The 22,807-nt window shown below is 43.4% G+C and overlaps 10 protein-coding genes across 10 annotated transcripts; 6 read left to right on the top strand and 4 right to left on the bottom strand.

Moving 5' to 3' along the window:
* Positions 1–561: 561 nt before the first annotated feature.
* Positions 562–2,706, bottom strand: BDB00DRAFT_885113 (Phosphomethylpyrimidine kinase-domain-containing protein; the record flags this gene model as incomplete). Its single annotated transcript, XM_053128384.1, has 7 exons — positions 562–692; positions 969–1,167; positions 1,255–1,331; positions 1,406–1,593; positions 1,678–1,804; positions 1,894–2,558; positions 2,657–2,706. The coding sequence occupies 7 exons, from the start codon at positions 2,704–2,706 to the stop codon at positions 562–564; spliced, it is 1,437 nt and encodes a 478-aa protein (XP_052973979.1).
* Positions 2,707–3,097: 391 nt separating this feature from the next.
* On the bottom strand, positions 3,098–3,947 carry BDB00DRAFT_792470 (uncharacterized protein; the record flags this gene model as incomplete). Its single annotated transcript, XM_053121120.1, has 5 exons — positions 3,098–3,157; positions 3,241–3,358; positions 3,486–3,598; positions 3,688–3,840; positions 3,945–3,947. The coding sequence occupies 5 exons, from the start codon at positions 3,945–3,947 to the stop codon at positions 3,098–3,100; spliced, it is 447 nt and encodes a 148-aa protein (XP_052973978.1).
* A 380-nt stretch (positions 3,948–4,327) lies between these two features.
* Positions 4,328–5,574, top strand: BDB00DRAFT_983480 (uncharacterized protein). The gene is made up of 2 exons (XM_053130000.1): positions 4,328–4,953; positions 5,054–5,574. Exons 1-2 carry the CDS (start codon positions 4,634–4,636, stop codon positions 5,445–5,447), a joined length of 714 nt encoding a protein of 237 aa, XP_052973977.1. The 5' UTR covers positions 4,328–4,633; the 3' UTR covers positions 5,448–5,574.
* Positions 5,575–5,741: 167 nt separating this feature from the next.
* On the top strand, positions 5,742–8,259 carry BDB00DRAFT_96075 (uncharacterized protein). The gene is made up of 10 exons (XM_053129718.1): positions 5,742–5,861; positions 5,955–6,344; positions 6,445–6,669; positions 6,751–6,867; positions 6,935–7,070; positions 7,159–7,374; positions 7,457–7,529; positions 7,597–7,708; positions 7,829–8,101; positions 8,183–8,259. The coding sequence occupies exons 1-9, from the start codon at positions 5,812–5,814 to the stop codon at positions 7,884–7,886; spliced, it is 1,377 nt and encodes a 458-aa protein (XP_052973976.1). The 5' UTR covers positions 5,742–5,811; the 3' UTR covers positions 7,887–8,101; positions 8,183–8,259.
* On the bottom strand, positions 8,068–8,862 carry BDB00DRAFT_96064 (uncharacterized protein). Its single transcript, XM_053129717.1, has one exon. It carries the CDS (start codon positions 8,779–8,781, stop codon positions 8,191–8,193), a length of 591 nt encoding a protein of 196 aa, XP_052973975.1. The 5' UTR covers positions 8,782–8,862; the 3' UTR covers positions 8,068–8,190.
* A 693-nt stretch (positions 8,863–9,555) lies between these two features.
* Positions 9,556–10,798, top strand: BDB00DRAFT_885109 (uncharacterized protein; the record flags this gene model as incomplete). Its single annotated transcript, XM_053128383.1, has 2 exons — positions 9,556–9,625; positions 10,230–10,798. 2 exons carry the CDS (start codon positions 9,556–9,558, stop codon positions 10,796–10,798), a joined length of 639 nt encoding a protein of 212 aa, XP_052973974.1.
* Positions 10,799–10,905: 107 nt separating this feature from the next.
* Positions 10,906–14,572, bottom strand: BDB00DRAFT_852390 (oligomeric golgi complex component, COG2-domain-containing protein). Its single transcript, XM_053125566.1, has 15 exons — positions 14,156–14,572; positions 13,961–14,041; positions 13,727–13,860; positions 13,549–13,648; positions 13,244–13,447; positions 12,917–13,165; positions 12,709–12,848; positions 12,537–12,628; positions 12,362–12,471; positions 12,203–12,277; positions 11,973–12,092; positions 11,825–11,900; positions 11,461–11,746; positions 11,122–11,378; positions 10,906–11,012 (listed from the first exon to the last, which is right to left on the bottom strand). Exons 1-15 carry the CDS (start codon positions 14,522–14,524, stop codon positions 10,984–10,986), a joined length of 2,322 nt encoding a protein of 773 aa, XP_052973973.1. The 5' UTR covers positions 14,525–14,572; the 3' UTR covers positions 10,906–10,983.
* Positions 14,573–16,027: 1,455 nt separating this feature from the next.
* BDB00DRAFT_852388 (uncharacterized protein) lies at positions 16,028–17,237 on the top strand. The gene has a single exon (XM_053125565.1). It carries the CDS (start codon positions 16,179–16,181, stop codon positions 17,103–17,105), a length of 927 nt encoding a protein of 308 aa, XP_052973972.1. The 5' UTR covers positions 16,028–16,178; the 3' UTR covers positions 17,106–17,237.
* Positions 17,238–17,701: 464 nt separating this feature from the next.
* On the top strand, positions 17,702–18,602 carry BDB00DRAFT_96035 (uncharacterized protein). Its single transcript, XM_053129708.1, has one exon. The coding sequence runs from the start codon at positions 17,791–17,793 to the stop codon at positions 18,367–18,369; it is 579 nt and encodes a 192-aa protein (XP_052973971.1). The 5' UTR covers positions 17,702–17,790; the 3' UTR covers positions 18,370–18,602.
* A 1,132-nt stretch (positions 18,603–19,734) lies between these two features.
* BDB00DRAFT_852384 (peptidase C1B, bleomycin hydrolase) lies at positions 19,735–21,988 on the top strand. Its single transcript, XM_053125564.1, has 4 exons — positions 19,735–20,366; positions 20,482–20,942; positions 21,030–21,488; positions 21,578–21,988. Exons 1-4 carry the CDS (start codon positions 19,868–19,870, stop codon positions 21,677–21,679), a joined length of 1,521 nt encoding a protein of 506 aa, XP_052973970.1. The 5' UTR covers positions 19,735–19,867; the 3' UTR covers positions 21,680–21,988.
* The last annotated feature ends 819 nt before the right edge of the window (positions 21,989–22,807 follow it).

Here is a 22,807-nt window from a genome sequence, read left to right as displayed (position 1 = left end):
CAAGATTAACTTCATCGGATGTGTTCAAGAAATCCAACACTATGTCAAAGAACATGGGTACAAAGCAGATAATATGTATCTTCAAGATGATGTTGCATTCTCCGGCAATGAATCTAGCTATTTTGAATATTCTAGCCATCAAGACGACGGTGTCTGATGATCCGGCTGGTAGATAAACTTATGCACTGTGATGACCGACCAAAGACTTATCAGAGCTTCTTGTATTGGCTGGTGTGTGTCACGCTTACTGTTGATAGGCTCATCACCGTTTACATAGCTGCGGATCATTGGTGGAGTAGAAGGCCTCCATGCTTCAAATAGGCCAAATGGGTTGTAATTATGCTATAATTTGGCCATTGTCGCCAATTATATATGCTCATATCCATGGTAATCATGAACGGATAACTTGCGATTTTTTAACGGAGAGTTATTTCTTTTTTTTGGCACAAGTGCCATTTGTAATGGTTCTTTTCTTTATATTTACTCATGTTCTATATATTTTGAGAAATGCAGCTGTTTTGTGCTATATGTCTATACATTATTCTATGATATATAATTTTCCTATTTACGGTCGAGACCCATTTGCCAGAATGCAATCTCAAGTCGAGTACCCTGCTCGAAAATTTCACAGACTTCCTTGAAACGGCTTGGCGAAGTTGACACGTTATGAATGGCCAACTCTTCCAGTAATTCTAATTTACGAAAGCAAAAAAAAATATATTATATCGCCGAGAATGAGCTCCTTTTTTTCGATTTCTTCTTGTTTCCTTTGCTGAATCTTTCCTTCACTTTCGTAATTACCTTTCCCTGCCGTTACTGCACTTTGAAAAGATTCGTCGGCATAGTTTTTAATCCATTCCCAATATGGGTTTCCATCTAATAATGCAAAAAAAATTGTGTTATTTTCCAGCTAAACGTTGACTAGGGGGCATGACACATGTCTTATGTGGATTAACAAAAAGGCTTACCTCGTTTGGTATTAGGATCGTTGTATAAGTTTACACCAATATCACCATAGCCCAATAAGCATGGCGCCATGGCTACCTGAAGATCCAGCTGATCACCTGTGGCGCCTTTATCAAGGACATAGCGAGTATAAGCAACATTGTACACACTCTCTTTGGTCGTCAAGATATCTTCTTTAGAGATGCCCCATTCTTCACAGTACTAAAGCAAAAGAAGGGCTTCTTTAGTTTTCCATGTAGAGTAGGCAATCCATTGAAGGGTCTTTCCATTTCCTTTTTTCCTCTTTACCTTCAGATGCATCTGCATCTCCTCCTGAATGTGCATGATGATTTTTGCGTTTCGGGCGGCCATATCAATGTTAGGAGCTACATACGCACAAAAGAAAATGAGATGATGATGTTACATATAGTTTGGCAGATACCAAATATGGTATATTTACATTTATACGCAGCCAATGCAGCGGAACGCGCATAGTGCTGCAGGTAGAGGTAATCTTGCTTCAAATAATAAATGAAGGATTCTCGAGGCAATGTTCCATCAGCCATGCCGCGAACGAACGGATGGTCGATAAATTCATCCCATAAACCTTCAGGAAGAGACTGGACCAAAGCTTTAACGAAGCTATTGCTATAGTCCCAATAGACGAAAAAGAAATACGTTGTCAGTTGTTTGCTTAGTGTATAAGGTGCTTGTAAGGGTAGAAATCTTTACCCAGAGTAAGGTCTTGCGTGGATATTGTGAAAATGATTCACTGGTCCTGCGCCTTTTCCGAGCGAGTCCAAGCATGACACGATCGCGTCTTGAACATATGTTGTGGCAGACTTGACAGATCCAAGTACTATTTCAGGTTGAAGTTGATGTTAACAGGTAAAAGTTGGCGCCCTTTGTCTAGTAGTATAAGAAAAGGATTTCATTGTTTTGACTTACCATCTTGACCTTTGGCAAGCTCGCCGGCAATGGCAGCAGAAAGAGTACAACCGGTGCCATGCGTGTCTTTGGTATCCAAATAGGGGTTTACAATGTCGTCAAAAGCACCTGTAGCAGATTCATACAGCACATCGACAACCTTCTTTTGGCCATTGATTTCTTGAGGCAAGTGGCCACCCTTTACCAAGACAAATTTGGGACCCAGAGCACCAATTTGCTTTGCAGCCTCGCGTACATCTTCCAACGTCTTGATGGATCCTGTAGCCTTGCCCAGCAAGACTTCGGCCTCTGGCACGTTGGGCGTCAACACCATGGTGATAGGCAACAGTTCGTTGATAAACGTCTGGATTGCATCGTCAGCCAATAGCTTGGAGCCGCTGGTGGAGATCATGACAGGGTCGACTACGAGCTTGTCGTAGGGATACTTTTTCAGCGTCTCGACGATCGTGCGGATAATGGCACAAGACGAAAGCATGCCCATTTTGATTGCGTCGGTGCCAATATCACTTAATACTGCCTCCAACTGCTTGCGTACAAAGTCGGTAGGTACGTCATGAATGCCGTCGACACCCAACGTGTTTTGCGAGGTCAGTGAAGTCAATACAGAGCTGCCGTACACGTTCAGTGAAGTCAAGGTCTTAATGTCGGCTTGAATACCGGCACCTCTATAAAAAAAATATGTATGAATCGCAATGTGTTTGTTCAGTCGTCGGTTTGCTTGAAGGCTTCCGTTGCAATAGAAATATACTACTGAGAATCGTACCCTCCACTGTCGCTACCAGCAATTGTCAATACTTTAGGAATGGCTGTCATAAATTTTATAGTAAACGACCCGGCAGAAAGTTAAAGGTAAGCGGAAGAGTCGGGAAAACTCGTCTATTGCTGCACACTAGGTACTATCACTAGGGTTTCTCTCCGAACAACAGCGAATGTAGTACAGATTCTTTTCTGACCAAATCTTTTTGGACACATGAAACTTTGGCCGAGCTTGTATGACAAAATATATATATTTAAGTTGAGAGAAAGAGATTGTGTATGTGGAGGATGGAATAAAGAGATGAATGATAGGATAAGCTAAGCACAAAGGCGAGGGGGAGAGAGAAAAGAAAACTAGATTACAAGTTGTGTTGTTTGTTTGTTGTGGTTGTTGCTATGGTTGTTGTTGCTATTTGTGGTGAGAGAAGTGTGTTGAGAGCGGGTTGTCTTATTTAGCACCCATCATGGCCTTGAATTCCTCAAAACTGATCTGACCATCACCATCGACCTACATGAATCATAAGCAAACTCAGTCAGCCATCCCAAGTTTTTTTCTTTTGTCTTTTGTTGATCTGGTAAAAAGACGCTTACATCAGCTTCCTTGATCATGGCGCTGAGCTCCTCGTCTGAAAGCTCTTCGTTCAACGACTTCATAACCTTCTGAAGCTCATCTCGATCGATTAATCCATTGCCATCTGCATCGAACACTCTGTGTATGTAACAAGTGGGACAAGCCATCCGTGTGAATACATAATCATCATCTACGCGCAAGGAAATGATCTCGTCTTCTCCTCATATCCTTCCTCGGATTCTTATACACCCCACAGCTGCTTTACCTAAATGCTTCCTTCAGATCATCAGCTTCATTATCTGTCTTCAAGTTCTTGACCAGTCCCAAGAACTCTTGGAAATCAATGGTGCCGTTGCCATCAGCATCGACATCGTTGACCTAAGGAAGGTGTGGAAAAAAAGAAAGTTAGTCTCCACGTACCGAAAATCTTCCATGGCTCTCTCTTTTTCGAGATATTTTTTCGTTACCATATCCTGCAATTCGGCATCATTAGGGTTCATGCCAAAGGAGCGAAGGACGACACCAAGCTCCTTGGCACTGATGCTGCCATCACCGTTCTTGTCAAACAATTGGAAAGCTTCGCGATACTCTGTGATCTGCTCGTCTGAAAGTTGGTCTGCCTTTTTTTCCAAAAGAACAAAAAAGCAAAACGGACCGAGAAACAAGGTTAATTCAGTTTCACCTTGGTGTATAAAAGTCTTATTCTTTCAGTTTTGCGTATTACCATTATCAAAGTAGTAAAAAGTAAAAAAAGGTTGCAAGTGGAAAAAACAGGAAAAAAGGAAATCAAGCGGCTGTGCACGCTTAGCAACATTAACAACGCGATGTGTGTGTGTGACTCCGTACGACCTTGTCCGAACGTTGCACAAGGGTCAAAGGGCTTGTATATATATATTTAGCAGCTCTCCTCTGGTGCTGATTTATACCAAAGTTTATTGGTGAATGTGATGCGTATGTGTCAAGCGTATTCTAATATCGCACATCACACCATTACCCGCAGCAGCAGAAGGCTCAAATGTAGCATGATCTTTTCACAACAGCAAACAGAAAAGAAACACTGTGTTTGGTAGCTACAAACATGCCCACAATGCATCTGACTGAAATAGAATAGATCTAACAGCAAGAAACATCGGTATGAAGAGTATGCTACGTACAGCAGAGATGGAGTATATAGGCTCCCAAAGAATGTAGTTTCGATTCAAATCGTATGATGATTGCATTGTGAAAACAACTTCTACTTGTTGCGTTGTCTAACCCTGCCCACCCCTCTATCCCTTTCCTCCCTTCATGCCGACAACAACAAAAGCACCTACCACACACCAGTTGTAGATGACTTGCAAGAGCTTTTAAAAGAACAGTCATCTTTTGCAATTCCACTCTTCTTCTTTTTCTGATCCCAACATCAAAAGAACAATGAAGTTCCTTACCACTGCCCTGATCGCCACCCTTTCGTCCGTTGCACTTGCTGATATCCTTCCTGATGTGCACGGTGCTCCATCTGCTGCATACGTCAAGGAAAGCTTGCGACCTCCAGAGGGCAACAATGCCTACGATGTGCTCTATGCCAAGGGCAACCGTGTGTACCAATGCAACCCAGAACGCACTGGCTTCCAACACTGGTACAATGTGCAAACCCATGCATTCTTGTATCCAACCAAGGAGCGCAAAGAACCATTTGATCTGCCTGGTCTGGAAATCGGTCAGGTGGCTATGGCTCCTTTAAACGGTACCCAGTAAGTGCTGCTTTAGCAAATCTCTCGTAGCGTTCGCTAGATCTATCGGTGTATTTTTTTCTATGTCTAATAACCAATTATTCGCTTATAATCGCAAAAGAGCCGACCCCTTGGATCCTGTCCCCGTCATGACCTACTACCCCGATGGCTCTTGGGTCGGTACCACCCGTCCTTTGAAGACTACCACCTTGGAAGAAGGCCGTGCCGAGCGTGGTGATGCTGGTAACTTGGATGACCACTTGGAACCTGTCGTATACACCTCAGATGACGGCTACTTTTCGCATGCCAAGTACATTGTCCGCCTTGGTTCGTTGGACGGTGTTCGTCCCGCAGCTGAAGATTGTACCTACAAGGGCAAATTGGTCAACAAGCCCTTCACTGCCTTCTTCTTGTTGTACACAAACCAGGAGGGTGAAGAGAATTTGGTCAAGGAAAAGGAGGCATGGGACCAGTTGGTTGAAGAATACAAGATTGCTGATCCTGTTGCTCACTAAGGAAAAAAAAAGAACCGGCTTGAAATACAATAAGTCGCTAAGCATTCTTCATTAATTTATTTATTTATTTATTTTGCTACATATATTGGTCAAATAAATTATTATGAGAAACGTTAAATGTGTCCAGTTATTTCAACTTTAAATAATCGACTTGCTGTCATAATCTTGATGGGCGCAGGAGCAGTGAATAGAGAGGCATAATGGGCCTCCTTCTCTTCCACAATTATCCGCCATGACGCGAAAGACGCGTTCAAAACCGCGCGGAAGAAGAATTAAGGGGAACTTGCGCGTTTGCCCAGCAATAAAAAATTATACGCCCTTCCCCTAACCCTTTTCAATTTAAATCAAAAAATCGATCAAACAAATGTCTGAACGATCGCGAAGAAAAAGAAAACCGAGAAACACTCCTGTTAGGCAAGTATATGCCAAAGGGTAGAAATCCTTCTCTGCTACTACGTGGTAGTCAATGCTAAAAATGGAAATGCATTCGTTATATTTAATGAACAGTAATGTCCACTATGTCGGCTACGTCGAAGACGAAGAATCAGTTGAAGCTATTATGAAAAAGTTCGAAGAACTGGAACGGATTCAAAACGAAATCGCCAGTTCGCCAGCACCTGCAACTCCTACTGAAGACAACAAAGAAAACTTGGGTGGAGGAGAAGAAGAAATAGAAGAAGAAACCAATGGCACTTATAGCAACAAATCGCCAGCACCAATAGGAGCACCGGGACAACAACCACTGACCGAAGAACAATTACAAGAAGTGTTCAAACGAACATCGGCATTCACTGTCAGAAGTGCATTGATGGAAACTCATGACGAAGATCTAGATGCCATGGAGTTGTGGCAGGTCGAGTTTCATGAAAACAACACGGACGAACTATTTGAAGAAGAGTATGTGATCCTACTGGTAGTAGTAGTAGTAGTAGTAGTAGTAGCTTTATTTGTATGTGCGTATGGGTCAGCTTACTCTCGCCATTCTGAAAATGACTAGTGATTATGTTCATGTGGATGACGACTTTTGGGACCGAGAGTTTGGAGAAGTACCAAAGCCCAAACGAGGAAGACGTGGAGCAGGATCGACACCACGCGCATCCTCTTCTGGCGGTGGTCGCCGAAGTGGCACAGATCGTGAAAGCATCATTGCAAGATACAAGATTATGCAGGTTCAGGTGCAAGATCGAAATGGCAATTACTTTATGGTCAAAAAGAGAGTCAGGTAACATTGACGGAGTAGATGGTATTGCCAAAATATTGACAGGGAGTAATTTGTATTCAATATATTTTACTACTACAAAAGCACGATCGATCCAAGTTTACCAACATACGTCAAAATTCCTGGAAAGCCGATACCACGATCATGGGCACACAGTATATTAAGGTATACCGATAAGGAGCCAGAGCATGTTGCTTCAAGGTCAGTGTCTTTGATAATGCGATTGGTTACAAGGAATACGACGAGAAACTGAAGGGAATTTACGTAGCTATCATGAAGTGGAAGATATTCTGTCACTAGATCTCAAAGAGTTTGGCACATCGTATAATTGCGTATACATGGACCCTCCATTACTGCTGCCTGGCGAAGAACCAAAACCGGGTAAAATACACATTGACGAGTTGGTGAGTGAGCAAAGACAGAAAAGCGACTGCAAATCATGATGGTCCTGTAGATGTGGAATAGATTGGCTGACCGGCTCTATCTCGAAAGGCACGATTAAATGTCCCAGAAATTGTACCCTTGGGCTTCCTTTTTGTATGGATCGAAAAGGAATGGTTACAACGGATCGTGATGATTGCAGAAAGCTGGGGATTCAAATACGTCGAGAACTTTTGCTGGATCAAGAAGAATATCAACAACCAGATACACAAAGGCGAATACCGTTACTTTAACAAAAGCAAACTCAGTTTGTTGATTTTCAGAAAGGTAAAATGCTCGTACAACATGAACCCCCATTTTTTTTTAGCTGTGCTCTATTAACACCCTATTGTTACTGCTATTATCGTAGGAGGGAGATATTGAATTACGGCATCAGCGAAATCCTGACTGTGTATTCGACTTTATAAAGCCAATGTTACCAGGTAACAACATGACGGGTTGCTGAGAGATATACACAATTGCTAACTGTGGAAAAAAAAAATAATTAAGGCGAGATAACTGAATCCAAGCCGGCATTCATGTACGACGTCATTGAGACAATGCTGCCAACAGCAGTATACCACCCCGAGAAGAATCCAGAGGCCAAAGGACTATTGGAGCTGTAAGTGACATGTACTTGATTTATTGCCAGCTTGAGGGGTTATACAGACACGCATTAACAAACGACGCATTTATTTCCCTTGTTTCTCTTTCGAACTTGTGTATTTTAAATCAAAATCAGATGGGCCAAGAAAGGAACAAGACGAAATGGCTGGACGACAGTCCTGGAAAAGCACTAAAGAAAAGGACAGGACAGCAAAAAAAGAATAAAAAAAAACAATGTAAAAAAAGCAGTTAACCTTGGTTTTTGCTACATATCTTTAGTGTTTGTGCACGTATAAATGTGGTAAGTTGTGCACGCAGTAATATGTCCAATGCACGGTCCGAACGCCTCGTTTTGGGATTGGTTATTACGCTAAGCCTTGGCAGTAAATACCCTGTTTTCTCTTTCCTGGTAATGCTGGGAAGCTTTCATTACAGATGCATGCACCCACATTATTATGCTAAACCACACGTCATGGCTGCGCTATTTTAGCTTCAAGACTAAAAGAAAAAGATCGACTTGAGAGAAATATAAACGAAGCGGGGTGGGATTATAAAGTGGTACTTGATTTGTTTGTGCGACGTTTCGCCACCCAAACAGTAGGGTATTAGGGAAAAAATACGCGTATGTAGAACGATCGACGTTCTGGTCCAACCCGTTGCATGGCTTGAAAGATCAACCAGTGTGTCACACGTGAGATAGGAGTAGTACATACAGACAAGCCGCAGGTCCAAGGAAGTGTGTATGTAGTAGCTATTAAATGGTGTGAGGAGACAACCCTGTGTATTATATAAAAAATCAAGCATGCCGGCGAAATCCAGAGAAAAAGGGAGCCGTACACTGCGGTGGTGGAAGTATCGGAAGTCAGTGAGAGAGTTACCAGTGTCGACCGCTGAAATTATATAAATAGGCACAGCCCGTTTTTTCCTTTCGCGCTGCTTTTTCCTTTTCTGGCCTCTCCTTTTCTTTTCTTTCTCTTCTCTTTCGCTCCAAACACTTTTTACACACACCCACACACACACACACACCATGATGAAAGCTTGGCTTGGTTCTCGAGCATGGCTTCTTGGCTTGGTGCTCCTCTTCTTCATCGGCAACCTGATATTCTGGACTTACAATGCACGCGAAGGATGCGACGCCGAAGGCCACTGCGGGCCACCATCACCCGAGGTAGTTTAAAAGCGGTTTGTTGATGGCGTATCGAGAGGAGGAGGAGGAGAGGGTACAGAGAGAAAAGGAGCGACAAGCTTACTTTTATCGCCATAGGAACATGAACACTTTATTGAAAATGACGGTCCTCCACCACCACCTCCACCACCTCCACCTGCACCCGTCGTTCCTCAGCAGCCTCCACCACCGCCCCCTCCACCTGCCGAAGCCTCGCTTGAAGGTGTTTTGACCTTGAACAGCCAGCCCATCAGCCCTCCCGAGACTTATATACCACGTAAGAAATGCAGTAAAAGACATTGTATTTTGCTGATCGCCTCACGCAATCGTTTCTTCCTGTTTGTCTTTGTACTTTTACAATAACAGAACAGCACCCGCTGTCTGCGAAAAACCTCAAGCTCGTGGCACCGACCGCTGACCAAATCACTATGCACTTGATTGCAAACTCTCTCAAGTATGCCGAGGGTCTTGAGTTCTGGCAATTTGGCGTGGTATGTTTATCTCATTTGTTCTTGTGGGGGTGGATGGGATAAGAGTAAAGGACATCCCTAGGAGTATAAAGGAGAGAGAGAGAGAGCGGTTGTTATTAAAGCAAATTGTTTCAGATCAACACCAAGCCGGACGTATTTATTGCTTCCGAGGGCCATTTGGCTGATATCGTGAACCACCACAACCGTGAGCATCGTATCTACACCCTCATGAAGTGGATCTTGCGAGTGCATCGTCGCGATCCCACCCGCAAAGACCCCTTGCTGATGGTTGACGCAGGTAAATAGGGCGGCAGCAAGTACACGCAATCGAATGCGTAGAAGTTTGGGCATTTATTTATTTATAGTCACACATACGCTAACACTATATTTAGGCTCTAACCATGGTCTGTTTTCCATGGTGGCAAGTGTCAGTGGGGCCCATACCATCTCATTTGAGCCTCAGACCAATTTACGAAGTAAGGACAACCTAGTAGTAGTGCTACATTAAACCGCAAAGCGGAAACTTTACTAAAGTTGTCGTACTCTTGCTACTACTGCTAACCCCTATTTACTACAAGGTGTCATTGGTCTTGGTGCACGTTTGAACCAGGTATCCCGCCGTGTGCGCGTCTTACCCTTTGCTGTCCTCGACAAATACCGCAAACTGAGCATGAGCAACTACAATGTGAACGACGGCGGTATCGGCTTTTTGGACTACGAGAACAAAGACGCCATTATGCAAACCCAAACGATCCCGCTCGACAGCTTACCCTCATTCAAAGCGCTGTTTGCCGACCCAGACAACGAAAAGACACTGATCAACAGCCCACAGGAGATCAGCCCACAGTATGCTGCCGGTTTGGAAGCATGCAACGCCGGCAAGGCCAACAAGATCAACGAAGCCTTATTGCTACGCCAGCCTATCCACTTTTTAAAGATCGACGTTGAAGGTTTTGAGCTGCAGGCATTAGAGTCTGCTACGAAGCTGTTCCAGGAAGGTTTGGTAGAACACGCTGTGCTGGAGTTTGGTCCACCCAACCGATGGGATGTCACCATTGAGAACCCGGATGTATCCCAAGCAGAGATTCGCAAGACGACCATTACGCATGCCAAGAAGATTCTGCATCGCGTTGTTACTGAGTGGGACATGGATATCTATCTCTTGCCAGCACTGGGCTGGGAACGTACTGTCAAATGGATGCTCGACCGTAACGTGAACTTTAACACTAAGCCCACGGGTAACAAGATCGTCCACCATCTCAAGTCGTGGGACTTTGATGGCAAGCCGCAGGAAAAGGATGAGTTTGAGATTGAGCTCGATGGCAAGAAGCAGTTGGTTACAGAAGTCATTCCTTTGCGGGAGGACCTTATTGACGAGTACATGGAGGACATGGAAAGTATTGGTGAGATGTACTTGTGGTTCGCCAAGCGTACAGGCAACTCTGCTGTCTTGAAGAAGCTGGAAATCTAGACTCTCTCTCTCTCTCTCCTTCTCGCTAGATCCTATTTTCCGTCATACTATATTCCTTATATTTATACAACACCACCACCTCCTGTTCAATTCCACATTACATGCAGACACACACACACACACACACTCTCTCTCTCTCTCTCGACATTTTCGTTTTTGTGCTTTTTTATTTTATTTTATTTTTTTCACAAAAGTGTATTACCAACCAGTTGCTCTACAGAAATAGTAGCAATATTTGGTTGTGTGAGTTTTTCGTTAGATCTAAACATTTAAGAAAAAAAAAAGGGGAACCTCTAATTTAGAACAAAAGCACACAAACTTACCAAATGGTTTGACTACTTCGTATAATTTTCTGTATGGCTTGAATTTCTCGGTGTCTATCTTCATGGCTGTCAGTTCATGCTTGAGCTGTCGCACATCCAGCAGGAACTGCAACTGGATCTTGTCTTCATCCGTCATGCCACCCGATTGGCCGCCGCTGGATGTCATCCGGGAGCTCTTTTTGCCCTTTTTCAACCGCTTTAACGAATCTTCCATCTTTCGCATTTTTGTAAGCTGCTCTGTCATGACCGCAGTGTACCTGTCGCAAAAGGATGCACGCATAAGCTATTTCTCTCTTTTTTAAAAAGACATCATTTTTAAGAAATAGCAGCAGCTCTTACCGTGTTATTACTGCATCAGCAATCATGTAACCCCACGCTACAGACTTTTCTTCGTCGATCCAGGCAGCATTCTGTTTCACAAACGTGGTGTAAGGATTAAAGAGAGAGGGTATAAGACTGGAGGGTTCTGTGGGTGGCTGTCTGTTTGTGTGTCGATACTGCTTAATGATTCCTGTGACAAGTTCAAGTGATTCTATGCAGCGCTGGCTGATAACATGGATGATGCGATGTTGTATTTCTGTCGCTGTGGATCGTTCTAATTCTTGCAGGATTCCATCCATGCTTTCTATTAACAAAAAAGGTACAGTTAACGCATCATCCCAATAAGTTATGACATCGAGTGAGCCATTTAAATAGCATTTACCTCGAATCAATGGTAAATCTTGCTGTACGCTATTGGGAAGCTTCGGTATAATTATTTTGGTAGCATAGTCTTTTGACTACCAACAGTTACATATAAGTAAATGAAAGGTTTTCGTTCACAAAAAGTGAACATGTTGATAGCACTGTACCTCGTGTATCAATCCTTCTACATCATGCGAAAGTATAACGAGTCGTAGTAAAACACCAGTTTCATCGTTTTGTTTCGCATCAGACTTGTTGCTGCTATCCGCTCCTTGGTTATTATTTGACTGATATATGATAGAAAGAGAGGAAGCGTTGTTATCAATACCCCGCGCTATATCAACAGGTATTATATTTTTTTCGCTGTGTCATTTCTTTAACCCAAAAACTTTTATACCTTGTCGGTACCAGCCGAGGTTTCAAGAAGATGTTGGAGTACATTAGATGCCCATAAATTATATCTTCTGAGAAGCTATATTTACACTTGACCTGTTAATGTTTGTTTACATGGAGATCCTTGCTTTACTTTTATACTTGATATGCTGTTTTTTTTTACCTGCAGGGTCAACTTCCAGAAACGATGAGAAAGACCGTATAAAAATACATGATCGGACCAGCACTGTTCAATTGCGTTTGAAACTGCACGTGTAGCGGCCAATGCGAGCCCTGAAAGTATTTGGTCAAGTAAGCGTTTCCTTTTCCTTCCTCTTGCTATATCTCGTAATATTTACCTTTATCACCGGGCTTATTAAGGTCATCCGTAGCAATGCTTGCCTTTGGATCGTTCAATAAGTCTTCAACACCATTTACAATCTCACGGAATCTATTAAGACATCATATACCCTGTTACTTTATCTAAACTTTACCATGCGCTCTTTCCATAAAAACCAACCGTTACTTTACCGAAGTTGAAAATACACTGGTAGCTGCCATCTCTTCATGAACTCTGCATAACGTTGATGGCTCCGCAGATACAATAAGGACTTTTTGTTGGAACACAACGCTTCGATTCCAGAAATAAACGATACAGTAGCTGAATAATTCTATATTGAGAGAGGTAACGTCTTAGAGAATGTGGAAAAGCATTATTTCGGGACAACAATCATCTCACCTTGTGAAAGATATTTGTCTGGCCTGGCGCATAAATACTGCTGCATTCGGCATTGATGCGCTCCACAACTTCCACCCAAAATGAATTGACCAACACTTCGTACGACGTGCCTTTGAGTGTCTTTTGTGTGATTTCAAGAATAGGCTGCAGACTTGTAGTCGCGAATGAGAGTAGCTTGTTATACATGGCAGTCAGCTGATCCACTGCGTGGCCATTGTGTCGACCACTCAACGCCTTCTTATTAACAGTCTACATGTAAAAGTGTGTTCAAATCATGTTTTCTTCCCCTAGTATCTTTTTGTCCAACGTTTGCGCCTTATAACTTACGTTGGCCACAAAGGGTCTCACAAATTGTTCTCGTATCAGCCATTCCGCCACTTGTGTCTGGTCAATAAGTGCGTAGGTTCGCAAACACTGAACCAAGGACTGTTTGGTACTGCTGGTTGTCTGTCCTGGTTGCATTTCATGCAAAGCGTCTGTCAATGTTTTTGACAACTTGTTCTGCAGCGTATTTTTGATCCGTGTGATGCGCTATATAGCAAAATTCGTATATGAGCCTCTCTAACTTTTTTGTTCTCCTTGAACTTTCAGTTAATGATATTCCTCTCTCTCTCTCTCTCTGTGTTACTGACCCATTCGTTTTCCTTCATAAACGGTAAATCCTTGCCACGACCAACAAGGTGCTGCATCTGATTGAATTCAATAGCTACACGATCGATTTGCTTGCCAAGACTAGTAATAATACAACGACCATAGCAACTAAATCTATAAGCTCAAAGCCCTCGAGTTGTATTTTGCCCTCTTTCTTACCCTTCCTCCGTCAATGCTGGATCAGTGTCGTCCACAACAACAGCACCTGCTGCTGTATCATCCCTGTTGATTCCCAGCAAATCCTCAACCTTAGTGACCGACTCGTGAATATTTAACAGAAGCTTCAAACATGTCTATACGTTCTCTCCATCTTGTCAGTTCCCTTAGCAGTCGTGCATACTCCCTTCAATTCCAAGCCTTCTGTCTCTTTTTGAAAATATATAATCACGCTACCTTTTGTTCACGGAGTTTGCCACGGTATGCAAGCTGCTCTTCCAATCGATCGATCGTTTGTTGACAATGTCCGCGAACATCCTATTATGCAAAAAACCATATCGACGTTATTTCGTTTGTCTCACTGTAGCCCTTTTTCTCAAAAGTTACGGCCGCGTGCTGGAAGCCACTAGGATATTATCTCTTTTTTTTTACCTGAACCTGAGATTCCATGCGGCGCAAGGGTCTCTTTACTTGGTCAATAGCTTTGTCGACACCCTTCAAGTTGGTCGAGAGATTAATAAAGTCCTGATAATCACGGTTAATGAGCTCCACCAATTCAGCCTTGAGAAATTTCAAATGGCTATTGAGTTCAACTTTGAGTCGTTCGAGACCCAGATGGCGTCGGCTTGATAAAAAGCGATCGGGATCAAATTCAGGTGCTGTGAACGCAGCACGATCGACGACTTGTTTGGATAACGGTTCAAGAACAAAGCCATGTTGATCATCGTCGTCATCTTCATCGCCAAAACTGAAAATGGATTTTTTTCGTCGTGAATCGCGTCTTTTTACAGTGGAGGTCATTGTGGTATAAAAGTGTATATAGAGGGAACTTTGTAGGAAGAAGAAGAGTGTCTGTTCTTGTCCCCCACGCGATCGAATCCCGCCCAATTTTTTTTTCAATCCAGTTGTTTGTGCGACACACTGTTTCTTGTCATGCAAAAAGTAATCGTTCGCAGAGTACACACATATTGGCAGCCAACATCATTACTCTCGAATTGTAACTGAGTAACCAACTCTTGTTCGATTTACTTTTTTATACTATAGCGTAGGAGATTCCACTGTAATGATACTGTTAACTTCCAATTGACAGCCCTTCACTAGTTCCTATCACTGTGTCATCGTTAGCATACGGTACACTTGCTCGAGATATCTCAGAGCTAAACAAACAAGGAGAAGTATATCATCCAAAAAAAACGTTCTTTTCGTCCATGGTATACGACAAACAATGTTCTCTGTATTTTTTTGTGTCATAAAAATTCGACATACGTGGTTCTATCCTTAGCATGCCGTTACATTTTTCAGGGTTGATACAATGATCATGTTTAAGGCTCATATGTAGAACAATAACGACGGTTTCATCTGCAACTGCGCGTGTCATTTTGACCATAATTGTCGTACGCTGATAGACGAAGGATCGGTGCATAAGAAGTGAGCGCTGGGTTGGCAGGAGCTTTGGATAACATATATGTTTACCCCATACCGCTACGGTTATCATGCTACACCAAAAGGAAAAGTAAGTACTGGTTCATGATAAATATAAATAGCCATAGGACAGTTGTCTTTATGTAGAGAGAACCAGCGCGCTAAGTTTATTGCGTTTGATGGATGTCGATCGACACTTGTAGATATCTCACACAATCAAACTGTTCAAAAACGCTCAAAGATGATACTGACACTCCAAATCTAGATATACATAGTGAAGCAGTATTCAGATTTAACTCTTTGATTTGTATAAAGAGCATTAAAAGTCATAACAGCAACTATGTTCCTAATTACTATTAACAGTGTTTATACCATTATGCTTTCTGTCGCTCGCTACAGGCTGAGAGTATGGTACAGGCTAAATTGAATTGGTCGTTGTTGACCACATTGCATGCATAAAATAGCTCTGTTAAGGTGAGCTTATTAAGAAAACTATTTCTCTGAAAACCTTTGTTGCTTGCTAGTGTAGCAGAGAGTGTAATTACTGACCAAACTTGCAGCAGAAAAGATGATATGAGGGGACCTAATACTATGACCCCGATTCCCAGGCTTTAGTCAAGCCCGGAGAGAAAAAAGAAACACATATTTCCCGGTAAAGCCCGCATCCATCAGCAGCAACAAACAACAGGAAATAAACGTGTTAGGCATAGTTACTGGATTTTCCATGAAATTCCAGGACTTGCATATTTGGCCCATCGAAGAGGGGCTGTTTTCGAGGTCAACAAAAACCTTCAGATATCAGAAAAAGGCATACGCTGCTCAGTGCGCCAAGCCGAGTATATAAGAAAGTAGGAGCGGATCACCCGGAACATTTTTATTACACGGATCAGCAGACACGCACACGAAGCACAGACACGCACAAAGTTTGCTTCTTCTCCGTTTCGCAAACACTTGTTTATCTTGCTCTTTTTCTCTTCTTCTTTTTTTGCTTCTCCTTCTTTCAAAACTGCATTCCACGTACACCAGAGCCACTATGACAGCCGGTGATTCCAAAGTACCAAAAGCCGTGATCGACGCCCATGTCCATTTCTGGGATCCAAAACGAGTGCATATCCCATGGCTCGTAAACGCACCCCACTTTAACGAAGAGCGCACGAATGAACGCTATTCGGCCGAGATTCATGCGCACACGCAGGTCAAGGCGGCGGTCTTTGTAGAGGTGGACGCAGATCCAGCCCACGGACTCGTGGAAGCCGAATGGATAACCAAGTATGCAAAGCAATTCAAGCCCGCATCAGCCCAATTCGGTGGTATTCAAGCCATCGTCGCCTATGCACCGGTCCAACAAGGCGCACAGGCCATCCATCCGTACCTTCAACTACTCAAACAACTCACCGACGAAAAGCTGCGCGGTGTGCGATATCTGATTCAAGACCCGTCTCTGGATCCAGAACGTGTAGCATCCCCGGCATTTGTCAGCGGGGTACGAGCACTGGCAGACTATGATCTGAGCTTTGACCTCAACATCAACTGTCATGCAGCACCCGCACAGTTCCCGCCGCTGATCTCGCTCGTGCGACAATGTCCGGAGGTGACATTCATCCTAGACCACATGGCCAAGCCTCCCTGCAATGTGAGCAGTCCCGCAGACCCGGCATTCAAGTTTTGGCAGCAGAATATGCAGGCATTGGCCGCGTTCCCAAACGTGTCGTGCAAAGTATCCGGACTGGTGACTGAGACACAGACGTGGACGGCAGCACAGCTCAGGCCATTTGTCCAGGTGGCAAGGAACACTTTTGGAATAGATCGACTGTTGTTTGGCGGTGACTGGCCGATCTGCGAGAACGCGGTGCGGTGGCGTACCTGGCTGGAGGTATTGAGTGAAGTGGTAGAGGACTGGTCGGAAGAAGATAAGGACAAGCTGTTTGTGAGCAACGCAGCGCGTGTCTATCGTCTGTAACAACTGTTATCATGATGCATCGCACACTATAAAGACGCACATACTATACATGATTTTTTCATCACCCGCATTTTGCTTTTCCTTCTTTGTCCGTGTTCCTTTTGTGGCTTCTTTATATAAATTTGAGAATCAACAATCAACTATTACTGCTGTCTTCTTTTTCCGCTCTCCACCATATTTTTTTTTCTTCTTCTTCTACCTCTGCTAACCATGATCAATTACACCAAGAATGACCAACAAGAAGTCTCTGACGGTTGTTCGAATCCTGCCAAATACCTAGATCGCCTTTCCACTGCACAACAGCATTACGCTTATCAATCACTACCACCGACTCCATCGTCGTCGGCCCGCTCGATCCATACCAATCAAGATTATGCAGCAGTTGACAGCGGCGCCGGCGAGTCAGCGACTTCATTCACCTTGCGGCTTTCCATACCCAAACCCTATTACGGATCCTTCCTATCACCTTATCCACCATCACCCGCAGCAGGTAACTTGGATTATTAATTTAATAGAAAGAAAAAAAGATGACCCGGAAAGCGACAAACAAGTGTGGGATCAACGCACACAAGATAGCAATAATCGCCCACGATCTCGCAATTAGACTCCTCCACCGCCGCATCCATGATGATACCATCTGATCACAGCGTGCCATCCACACCACCTCACACAACCGTCAGTCCAGATGACGACGAGGAGGGTTTGTACTTGGCCTGGACGCACCAATTGCTCAGAGAACAAGGCTATAGACCCCAATCGTGTCACGGCGGATTTGACAATCCTTGCGATGACGACAGTAGCGTTTCGGATGACGATGAATTCGAATACGATACAACCCGTAGTAAAAGCAAATCGTGGCTCGCATGTCTACCAACTTGCTTTCGATAATGGGCACCACCTTCCCCCCCTTCCTTCTTCCTTTTCCTCCATTATTTGCACTTGCGCGCTGTACCAAGATAACAAAGAGAAAACACATGTGGCACACTTGTTTGTATGTACTATTCGTTATACCCGATTGATAATCAACATAGAATCCTTCTTTTTTTTTAAAATGAACTGTTTGTGTCTGTCTTACTCCGGGTCCAGAGATGGCGTTGCATATACCATGTGGTGGTCCACGCCATTTCTAAAAGGAATGACAACTTACCCATTGGTTTTTCTTCATACCATGGACCTTTGTATAATTCATCGGGTAGTATTTCACCCGTATAAGAATACTGCGGAGTCGAAACGCATTACCCCCCCCCCTTCCCCCCCTAAGTGAGCTTAGCACTATAGTTCATCCACACATGTCACTTTCTCGAACATGCTAGTTCTTTGGCCACCACCGATCGCTCCAACTCAAAGCGCCGTACCTGTTAGCTCATTCATACAACGTTAGACCATGCCCCCCCCCAAACGTAGCAGCATATGTTAATAGTGTATGGTAATAGATGATCAATTGTCGTTGTTGAAGCTGTGCTTTAAGTACAGTACAAGCTTTTGTTGGTTTGAGTTTTGACAGGTACAACAGCATTCTTTACACTCTGACTTACAATATTGGGGTGGTAGAAAAATTGCGTAGATGCATTGAACATTTCCTTGCATATTAACTGGATGAATTAATATCGGATGGCCCGGGGGTATTTCAATCATAAAAGTATCAACTCATACTACTACTATAGCTCTTCTTCTACTTTCTCCCGTTTTACGCACTGTATATGTATGTACAGCCCTTCGGCTTGCAACTCTAAAAAGTTCGGTATAGAAAAAGAGAAGGAAATTTGTTTGATTTGACGTGTCGGACGGAATCTTTTTCTTCTTGAAAAGAAAAACTGCTGATCTTCCAAAGATGTATTCTATTAAACAATGTGGCGATCTGTGTATGATGCTTACAGGAGCAGGTTACCCTGATCGCTTGTATTTATGCATTTACTGATGTACTTGGCGCAAGATGCTCACAAACAACAGCACCACAATGGCGTTTCAGTTTTGGACCTATACGCACCTGTACTTGCTATGTATATATGTAGTTTTCTTGCTATCTATTGTTATACTTTTGGCGTTGCGCTGCTGAAAGAAAACTGTTTGTAGTATATACCACTGCTTGTTTGCGCACTACCATGCAAAACGAAAGGTAAAAGTGCATAAATCTATAGTACTTGATTTGACCGTTATGAACATGATACTATTGCTTTCAGAAGATGAGAATAACCCTATTACGTCATGTAAGTGTGGGATCGTTTTCACACGCTGTACAGTATATATTAGCACCCCTTGCCTGCCTTTATGTAGCTACCTGAAAGCGCACATTTGCTAATTAAGGTGCAGGGACAGTCTTATCAAAAAACTCATGTGTGAGCACCTGACACCATGATGACTGCTGCCTTGTCTTTTTTAGGTACTGTTTCAGGCACGGCAGAAGCGCTAATTACACATGACCAGGAGCAGCGTCTCGCCCTGAATATGCAATTGTGATAGCGTATCCGCCACCTCTGTTTGCCCGCGAATATCCTTTATACCTTCAATACTTATCAGATAACGGAGCGACCCATGAAGTTGTTGATGATGATGATGATGATGGCGAGAAGGGGAGAGCGCCAATGCATCTCAGTTTGGGGTTTTTCTTTGTTGTGTAACAACGCGTGACCAATGGCACGCAATCGCGGCCTCGCACATACTTGCCTTGTGTCGGGCCTTGTGTGAGGACTTTGTCATCCTTTCTTTTCCTCTTTAACTTTTTTATCTTTTTCTTTACTGTAACCTTTAACATACAACTTGCTATGGGCTCCCAACCATCCAAAGAAAGCCGCAAGAGTGTCCGCTTTGACGAAAAACGAGCCCACGCATCGGCTGCTGCTGAAATACAAGAAGCATACTTTACTGCAAACCGCGCATCCACGTCATCACAAGTGTATCTCGCTGAAACGCTTGAATGTCTCGGTTTGGATGACGATCAGGTCAAGGACCGTTATGCACCAGTGACCGCTGAAAGCTTGACCAAATACTCCAAGGATTTCTGGAAGGAGCCCAAGAACAAGCTTGCTTTGAATGCTGTGGCGGGTCACAATCCCACACAAGTCCTTGTCAACCGACGTCAAGCTGTGCGCGAGAACCATGTCTTTAACGTCAAGATCGAGCCTGAAGGCTCTGCCACCAACCAACGCTCGTCAGGTCGATGCTGGTTGTTTGCTGGTACCAACGTGCTGCGATTGGCCGTCATCCAACGCTATCACCTCAACGATGATTTTGAACTTTCACAAAGCTATCTGTTCTTCTATGGTAAAAAAGTTGATGCCTATAATACAAAGCGGGAAAGGGGGATCGGGGATTCATTGACAAGTAATAGTGTGTGTACTGACTTTATGGTGGGGTGTCTGTGTGTGTGTGTGTGCAGACAAACTTGAAAAGTCCAATTGGTTCTTGGAAAATATGATTGACCTTGCTGGCAAGGATATCGACGATCGTGTCGTACAATACCTGCTCAGCGATCCCGTAAGCGACGGCGGACAGTGGGATATGTTTGTCAACCTAGTCCAAAAATACGGCGTCGTGCCCAAATCTGCATTCCCCGAAACATATTCATCATCCAACTCGAGCCGTTTGAACTGGCTGGTCGTAGTCAAGTTGCGCGAGTTTGCCACACAGATCCGTAAAGCCATGGATGATGGCGTTTCCACAGCCACAGTCCGCGTGCTCAAGGAACAAATGATGGAAGAAATCTATCGCATCATGGTCATTTGTCTTGGCGAGCCACCCTCCACCTTTGATTGGGAAGCTACTGATAAGAACGGCAAGTTTGTTGGTGTACGTGGTCTGACACCAGTTAAATTCTTCAAGGAGCATGTCAAGTATCCGGTAAGCTCTCTCCATAGCAATAATGCCCACAAAGGCCCAAGAGATTCCTTGGCTAAAAACAAAAGGGGTAAATCTTTCCTAATTTAGATTGCGGAAACCATGTCGCTTATCAACGATCCCCGCAACCCGTACGATGCATTGTATACAGTCAGCCGTCTCGGTAACATTGTTGGTGGGAACCCAATTCGTTACGTAAACACACAGGCTGAAACGCTCAAGAAACTTGCCATTAATGTGCTAAAGTCCGGCTCGCCTGTGTGGTTTGGCTGTGACGTCGGCCAATATTCCTCGTCCAACATTGCTGTCATGGATACCAAGATCTTTGATTATGAGCTAGGATTTAACGTCAGCTTTGGTTTGACCAAGAAACAACGTCTGCTGTATGGTGAGAGTTTGATGACACACGCCATGGTGTTTACGGGTGTGCATCTGGATGAGAATGGCAGTCCAATCCGATGGCGCGTTGAGAATTCGTGGGGTGAAACTTCAGGAGACCATGGATATTGGATCATGAGTGACGCGTGGTTCTCTGAGTTTGTGTATCAGGTTTGTTTTATCTTCTCTGCTATATCTGTTTGGTAATCTACATGTACCGTCGAGACTGATTATCGAATTCTTTTTTTATTACTGTTTAGATTGTACTCAAGAAGGCTGATGTCCCCCGCAAACTCACGGATCTCTTGAATACCGAGCCGACTGTTCTCCCAGCATACGACCCAATGGGATCGCTTGCTTAATCCCACTAAGCTGTCATTTCTATTGTCACATAGTAGTACCTTTCCGTTATATAACCCGTCAATAAACACCTTTACTCTGTGCATATTTCAAATATTATTTCTTCTGAAAGAGCACTTGTACAGCTCATTAAAGCCCCTGAAAAGAGCACTACTACTGATTTACAAAAGAAATCAATTAGTAAGCAGTAGTTATTTTTAACAGTTCGGTGAGTAGTGATACTGTAATGACTACGTATATAGCGGTTGATGTACTTTTTTTGCTCCAAAATTTCAATGACATCGTGTCTATTTTACTATAAAATAAAGAAGCTGGATATCAATGTTGTTGACATTCCCTTTACGTTCTCACTTCTTCAGTTTATGTACCGTAATCAATACCTAATATTCAGGTGTGGCTGCTCGCTTGATGAATATGAATGACTGAACTCTATTTAATGATCACAACATACAGCCAATGATAAAAGCTTTGTGATACTGCAAGTACAAGTTCACCGTCAAAAAGACGTTTGGCATATCCAACAAGCAGTAAATTACGCTAGTGACTCGTAGCGATGCCATAGTACGACCTCATGTGATGGAAGTTTATCTATCATCATACGTAGCAAAAGTAGTTGTTGCTGATGCATAACTTTCATGCTGTGAAAAAACAAAAGATTCACTCTTCGTTATCGTATTACTCACTGAAATTTTGTGCTTTCACAGCAACATCTGTTGACGGAAACACGTCTCTATGACCCAGTCCTACTATGCTGGGCGAGACAATCGATAGACTAAACATTGAAGCTTGTATTATTTCAAAGATGCCCGAGTATGGGACCTTACTTACTTCAACTCATCGGGAGATCCGTACCAAGTCAAAAAGTGTTATTCCTCGTCACAATGGACAAGATGGAAATTCGAAAAAGTTTAACGTTTTACATCGTCAGGTAAAAAGAGAAAATCTTTCAATCAAAACCGCCATAAAGACCAAGATCGCCAAAATAATCACCCTGGGAAGCCTACTACTCGCCAACAACTCAGGCATGCACGTCGGTTCTTGGTTTCAACAGAGAACTTTAGGCTAGTGGCTTCATAATGACGACGACGACGAATTCAAAGTCGTTTATGCTTAGTGTCATGGTAGATATT

This window comes from Zychaea mexicana (assembly GCF_025766255.1).
Source record: "Zychaea mexicana strain RSA 1403 chromosome Unknown BDB00scaffold_129, whole genome shotgun sequence".
Taxonomy (NCBI): domain Eukaryota; kingdom Fungi; phylum Mucoromycota; class Mucoromycetes; order Mucorales; family Lichtheimiaceae; genus Zychaea; species Zychaea mexicana.
This window is presented reverse-complemented; position numbering and strand designations above follow the sequence as displayed.